This window comes from Myotis lucifugus, unplaced genomic scaffold (assembly GCF_000147115.1).
Source record: "Myotis lucifugus unplaced genomic scaffold, Myoluc2.0 scaffold_1555, whole genome shotgun sequence".
Lineage (NCBI taxonomy): Eukaryota > Metazoa > Chordata > Mammalia > Chiroptera > Vespertilionidae > Myotis > Myotis lucifugus.
In genome coordinates, this window is record NW_005872603.1 from 46295 (window position 1) to 53229 (window position 6935).

Here is a 6935-nt window from a genome sequence, read left to right on the forward strand (position 1 = left end):
ATGATTCTCTCTCATCATGGATGTTTCTATCTCTCTCTTTTTTCGGCTCTGAAATCAATTAAAATATATATATTTAAAAAAAAGATGATGGAAGTATTATTAATTTTACCAATCGGCACATTGTCATTTTCAGATCAGATTTGAGATAATCCATCAAACCACTATATTTTTCAACTTAGATTGGTTTACTTTGATGAAATTTATCCAATTGGCCTCCATTTTTTAAAACAAATCCATGATAAACTGTTGAGTTGATTTTCCTGCATTTAAAATAGGATTGAACATGGCCCACACAGAGAGATGAAATCCATAATACTGCATTTGTGTGACTCATGTCCTTACATTTTGCCTAGTATTATTGTCGATTACACTGTTGTCTCTGAGTCTTAATACAATACCTGTTCCCCAGCCTTTTTCACCATGTGGAAAAAGAATAGGATATTTCATTGCATCTAATGTAGGAAACAGGATATTGATTTGTTTCATTTTAGTTGCATTTGGATTATTGGGATCTGGTTTACAATGAATGAGCAAGTCCCTTTCAAAAGGAGGTTCTCCATCTTCGTTTCTGAATATGACAGCAACCTCGGTTACACGGGGAGAATTATATCTACCCGGGTCACTGTTACGATCGTATTTAATTGCCGTTGTTACTTCTGTGGGAGCAATACCTTTTGCTGCTGCTTCAGGTTGGACTTCCTTTTCTACCTCATGTAGCATTTTGTTCGATTTTGTTAATTCATTTATGTCATGCATGAGTTTGTTGATGTTGATCATGAGTCTTTCTGAGCAGCCCTGGTTTTCTGGCATTGCTAACCTCTAAAATATAGAGTTGAGCAAACTTCCGAGAAATGCCATCCGAAGGATGAAAAGTTCCAGTACGGTGATAAACTTGTCCGTGTATTCTAAAACAGTATGGCCCATATCCTGATGGCGATGCAATATTTGCAACCATGGAAGCAAAAGCAAAAGAACTATTTATGGAACGAATATTTTTCATGAAATTTTTACTGTCAGAATCTTCGTTTGTCATTAATCTTTTTAAATATGCTGGATAATCTGAAAAATGTATATCATTTGGGAAGACTTTCCCTTTGCTACAACATCGAGTAAATTTCCTATCGGATGGTTTTTCATCCAAGAAATTTAGGGATAGGCAAAATTCACATCGAGCAGTCATTCCACCACAACTATGTTCGAGGATTGCATCCTCATGTACTCCATTTTCACCGAGAAGGCAGTTCCTATTGGTATTGGTAGTACTTGTTGGTGACTGTTCTCTAGACATATTCTGTCGTTGCCACCGCCTTCTTTCAACTTCAAAGGCACGTTGGTCTTTAGACATTTTCTGTCGATGACTCCAGCATCTTTCGGCTGCAGGGCTACATTGTATCAACAGTTGTGCTTTAGACATAGTCCCACCTCTCTACTGTCACGTTCTGAGATGCAGTGAATGAGAGTCCTGGCTGTCAGGCCACTGAGAGCTGTCTGACTAAAGGCTGATTCTGGCTGATTCTGTTGGGGGTGGGACTGGAAAAGGTCCTGGGAGCCCGTGGCTGCAGGCACCCTCACCTCCTGGGGCGCCTGACACCTGCGTATGTAAATTAAGCACCATCTTTGTTGGGTTAATTTGCATAGTCACTCTGATCGGCTGGTGGGCATGGCTTGTGGGTGTGGCTTGTTTGTAGCGGAGGGACAGCTAATTTGCATGTTTCTCTTTTATTATATGGGATTTTTAGAATGTGTTGCTAGTATCCTAGCAAATTTCAAAGGGAATCAGTGAGGCTTTTGCTGTTAAGTATCATTATGAATCTATCATCATAGATTTTTATATAGTTACCAGAGGCCCGGTGCAGGACATTTGTGCGCTGGGGGTGGGGGGAGGGGCGGATCCCTCAGCCTGGCCTGTGCCCTCTCACAGTCCGGGAGCCCTTGGGGGATGTCCAGCTGCCATGCTGGGGGGAGAGTCTCCCACCACCGCCACGTGCTGTGCTTGCCAGTGAGCCCGGCTCAGGGCTTCTGGCTGAGCAGAGCTCCCCCTGTGGGAGCGCACTGACCACCAGAGGGCAGCTCCTGCATTGAGCGTCTGACCCCTGGTGGTCAGTGCGCATCATTGCGACTGGTCGTTCCGACATTCGGTTTATTTGCATATTAGCCTTTTATTATATGGGATGTGTTTCAACCCATTGCAGTCTTTATTTCTTTATATATATGTTTTTATTGATTTTAGAAAGAGAAGAAGGAAGAGAGAGAGAGAATGAGAAACATAGATGAGAGAAACATAGATTGGCTGCCTCCTACATACCTCTAGTGGGGATCAAGCCCATAATCTGGGCATGTGCCCTGACCAGGAATCAAACTGTTAACCTCTTCTTGCATGGGATGATAACATATTGATACCTCTAGGAAAGAAATGCTACATTGTTCACTATGGAGTTAATGAGATATCCTCCTTTCTATATAATAAAAGGATAATGTGCAAATTGACCAAACGGCAGAACGACTGGTCACTGTGACGCGCACCGACCACCAGGGGGCAGACGCTTAATGCAGGAGCTGTCCTCTGGTGAGAAACCAGGCTCATGGCTGGTGAGCACAGCTGCGGCAGCACTAAGGATGTCCGACCTCTAGCTTAGGACATCCCCCTAAGTCGTCAGTAGGACATCCCCCGAGGGCTTCTGGACTGTGAGAGGGCGCAGGCTGGGCTGAGGAACCCCTCTCTCCCCAAGTGCATGAATCTTGTGCACCAGGCCTCTAGTATTAGTATAATAGCAAATACTTAGGAAACTTTTGTCAGCTATGGGCATTCCCAGTGACTCCATGCTTTTATTGTATATAACTAAATTGTACTTTTAGAATTTTCTCTACCCCCACAGCCCATGGTATATGAGTGGGCTGATGTGCACACATGGCATTCACACACACAAACCTCTTACAGTCATTTATTCTTAATTACTTTACTCTGATTTCCTTTTTTTATTCCAATTCTAGGTTTTTTGAGTTTTTTTAGTACTATTTCATCAACGAAAGTAGTGAGCAAAGAGTGTTGAATTCATCTTGCTTTGAATTAACAATGGCCTCTTTCTAAAAAGCAAATTAGAAGAAAAAAATGGAAAATTAATTCTATTTTAATCTAGTAAATTGCATGCATTAAAAAAAGATGGGTTTGCAAATACCTGTTCCTTTTACCATACAGCTCACTTCTTCATATGTAAATGAGATAATTTTTTAATGATAATTGCGTAATGTCAACCATTATGTAAATGCTTATCGTGAGTCAGACACTTCTATATAAACTCTTGTAAGTCTCAGAAACTGTCCAGTGAGGTAAATACTATCGTAATCCCCTTTTATAGATGAGGAAATTGAGGCAGAAAATGGTTGAGTAACTTAACCAAGTTTACACAACAAGTGGATGGAGTCAGGATGTTAACCTGTGTTCTCATTCCAGAGTTCAGTGCAGTTCTTTGCTATGCTGCTATACTGCAGAAGGAAAACATACAGTCAGCCCAGCACAGGAATAAGAAATAACAAGTACTTATAGGAGAATTTTGAGATAACCTCAGAATTTTAAAGAAAATTACTTGGAGAGAAAAGCTGTAGGTTTTGATACTTTTTTTACATTTTTCTTAACTGAAAATGGTGGCAAATAAAATATTATCATTGTATGTTGCCTTTCATTACTGGCTTTGTGTATTCACGATTCCTTAGTTCATAAGGATGTTGCTCTGAAATCTTTTTTTTTTTTTTAATTTCATTTAGATGTATTACATCTGAATTTCGGCCTGGAATAGGTTGCTATCAAAAGTTAGCATTACTCTCAGGATACAATGTTATTTGTTACCAAAACAGTATTATCTTGCATTTACATGGTACATCACAGTTTTTCAGACTACTTTAAAGGGCACTATCATTTAGATCAGACAAACAGTACAAGTGGTACTGGCTTCATTTTATGGATAAAAGAAACTGAGTCTCATAGGTCATAGCAGTAGTGAGAGAGCTGACACTGGAACCCAGACTTAACTTGTTAGTTCCTTGTTTTTTCTCTCTACTCAGTACCTTCAGATAATAATTCAATCAATAGTACATTCATTGGAACCGGAATGTAAGAAAAGGGACAAAGTATTGCAGGAGGGTGTTAAAATATGTTTATTAATAGATTTTTAAAGAGCAGCCACTTTGCGTTCTTTTATAAGTGACAAGTTGAATAAATTACAGGTCCTGCTGTTGTCAGTCATCACCTTGCTCGAGTCCTGCTGTTGTGGAAGTGTGTCTTTCCAGTGTCTCCTAAGGACCTAGAAACAGAAAAGAGCCGAGGAGATTCCTTTACATGGCAGGTAACCTTAGAAGGACGAGCTGGTGCACTCTGTGGTAGGTTGAGTTTAGTCTTTTTGCTCCCTTTCTTTGGCTTTTCCCCACTCCTTAACTTTACACACACTTGTATATTTTTCTTAATTTTAGAGGGAAATAACATTTTTCTGGTGTGGTTTTTTTTGAGGGGGAGGGGTGGTAATCGAATATAATTGATTACTAGTATATCCAGTTAGTGATTATAACAGAAGTAGATGTAATAAACCAAATTTAAGAGTTCTGGTCCTTAGGATAACACATGTTTTATTAGATGCACTCCAGTTGAGAAATGTCAAGATTGCTTTTCCTTCAGTAGGCATTCATTCCTTTTTTCAGAAACACGAGGGTTGGATTTAATTAGTGTTAATTAAGCATGTTTCCATTTAGTTTTTTTATATATAAAGTTGTACCTTTTATAATATATAGGCCATTAAAATAGTATTCACTATGAAAACTTAAACTAAGGAAGGGTGGGATCCCTGAAAAGAAATGAGAGCACTGATTTTGGTTTTGTTTGTTTATTCTTGGTGTTTTTTTACTCTTAAAAATGGAAAACCAATTTTGAAATTAATCTTGAAACTCAGCCTAACTTTAAAATATTTATTTTATTCTATATATGAAATTAACTCCTTATAAAACATGTGTTTCAGGTAACATTTACAAAAACCTAACATGCTGACTCCAAAGTAGCATTGTCCTACAGAATTAGTATAGAACTGGCAAACTTTAGGGACTTCACTAATTTATTCTTCTACTTCTGAGATCTGAGTAAAACCCAGGAAAGAAACATTTTGTTAACTTGGTTAGAGGCCTCTGTTATTAATTTGAGGAAGCTTGATTTTAGTTTGGTTAGAAATAGAAGACATTAGCTTTCTTTTTATACTAGAGTTTCAAGAATTTTTGTTTGTTTTTAACACATTTATTTATTCCTCTAATAAAAATGCAAACACTATAGCATAATTGAATGCTTTTTTCATAGTTCATTACATTCTGCCAAGTGAAAGTCTGTTCTGCCTTTCAGCTATCAAGAGCTTTGTTTCCCACTGTGGCGATCTCCTTACAGAGGAAGTAATTCAGCGTCTTCTTCCACCACTTCCTTGTGCTGTGGATTTGCTAACCCGGTAAGGATCTGCTGGTTAGATATGATTTTTAAAAAATTTAATAGCAGTCAGTTACCCTCTGATTATGTAATACCTTTTAAGTGCAATAATAAGGCCAGTTTCTATGATCGGCGAATGATTTTCCTTTTGCAGAGGAAGGCAAATATTTAGTTATGTGATTATTATGTAATACCTTTTAAGTGCAATAATAAGGCCAGTTTCTATGATCGGCGAATGATTTTCCTTTTGCAGAGGAAGGCAAATATTTAGTTATGTGATTGTTTCTTATTAGTCTAGGGTAGTGGTCGGCAAACTCATTAGTTAACAGAGCCAAATATCAATAGTACAACGGTTGAAATTTCTTTTGAGAGCCAAATTTTTTAAACTCAAACGATATAGGTAGGTACATTGTTATTAACTTAATTAGGGTACTCCTAAGGCTTAGGAAGAGCCACACTCAAGGGGCCAAAGAGCCACATGTGGCTCGTGAGCCGCAGTTTGCCGACCACAGGGTTAGGGTCTTGAAAAAAATAAATATATTAAAAAGGAAGGAAAATTTCTTGTTGGATAGTGTATTTCTATACAGTTAGATTTACCCAAAAAATTAAATATGAAGCCTGTTAACCTTTTCAGGTATGCATTTTATTGGTTAGTACTTTTCTGTGTTTATAAGAACCAGGTGCTTGTTAACAGCTTCAGTGTTTTTTGTTTATATTTTTCATATGTCTGACTTATAATAAAACATAGAGAAAACCTAGTTTATGTCACAAGCATCTGTAATTTCCAAATTAATGAAATGTGTAGTTTAGAGAAAGTCTTTCAAATGTACTTAATGATATAATCTTATATGTATACAGAAAAATATATTTAAGATGTGGTTTATAAAGCACTAGGGGCCCAGTGCATGAAATTCATGCAAGAGTAGACCTTCCTTCCTCCAGCTGCCGGCACCGGCTTCCCTCTGGCACCCGGGACCCAGGCTTCCCTTGCAGCCCCGGCTTTTTCCAGAAGGTCGTCCAGAAGGACGTCTGGTCTAATTAGCATATTATGCTTTTATTATTATAGATAATAAAATGAACACCATGAATTCACTTCTAGAGCGGGGTTAGCAAATGTGTGGTGTAAGGGCCAGATAGTCTCTATTATACCTAATCAGCTCTGTTGTTTCAGCTCAAAAGCACACATAGATAATCTGTAAATTAATCAATGTGGCTATGTTTCAATAAAACTTTACAGAAACAGGTAGTGGGTCAGATTCAGCTATCCCTGAACTCTGGAACATTAACAATACTGTTGAAGTTATCTGTGTGCTCCACTCTACTACCATTTTTTATGCCTTCCTTTAAAGATACCCACTATCATGAATTTTATAGATGTCATTCCCTGCATTTTTAAAAAATGTATCACGTGTATTTTTCCCTAAACAGCACATGGTTTAATTTTGCTTGGATTTGGGTTCAGCACGTGGCATGCTTTTTCTGA

General features: G+C 38.1%; 1 protein-coding gene across 6 annotated transcripts in view; it reads left to right on the forward strand.

Annotated features, from left to right (window-relative positions):
* The window catches only part of LOC102432081 (HEAT repeat-containing protein 5A-like), a 51724-nt gene extending 46244 nt beyond the window's left edge, over positions 1–5480 (forward strand). For 4 of the 6 annotated variants that reach the window (XM_023748571.1, XM_023748567.1, XM_023748572.1 and 1 more), the window contains 2 exons: positions 4222–4374; positions 5375–5480. In XM_023748571.1, coding sequence (XP_023604339.1) covers positions 4222–4374; positions 5375–5478 — 257 coding nt within the window. In that variant the 3' untranslated portion in view covers positions 5479–5480. The remainder of the gene's footprint in view (positions 1–4221; positions 4375–5374) is intronic. The other 2 variants (XM_023748568.1, XM_023748570.1) reach the window with 2 other exon arrangements.
* Positions 5481–6935: the final 1455 nt, after the last annotated feature.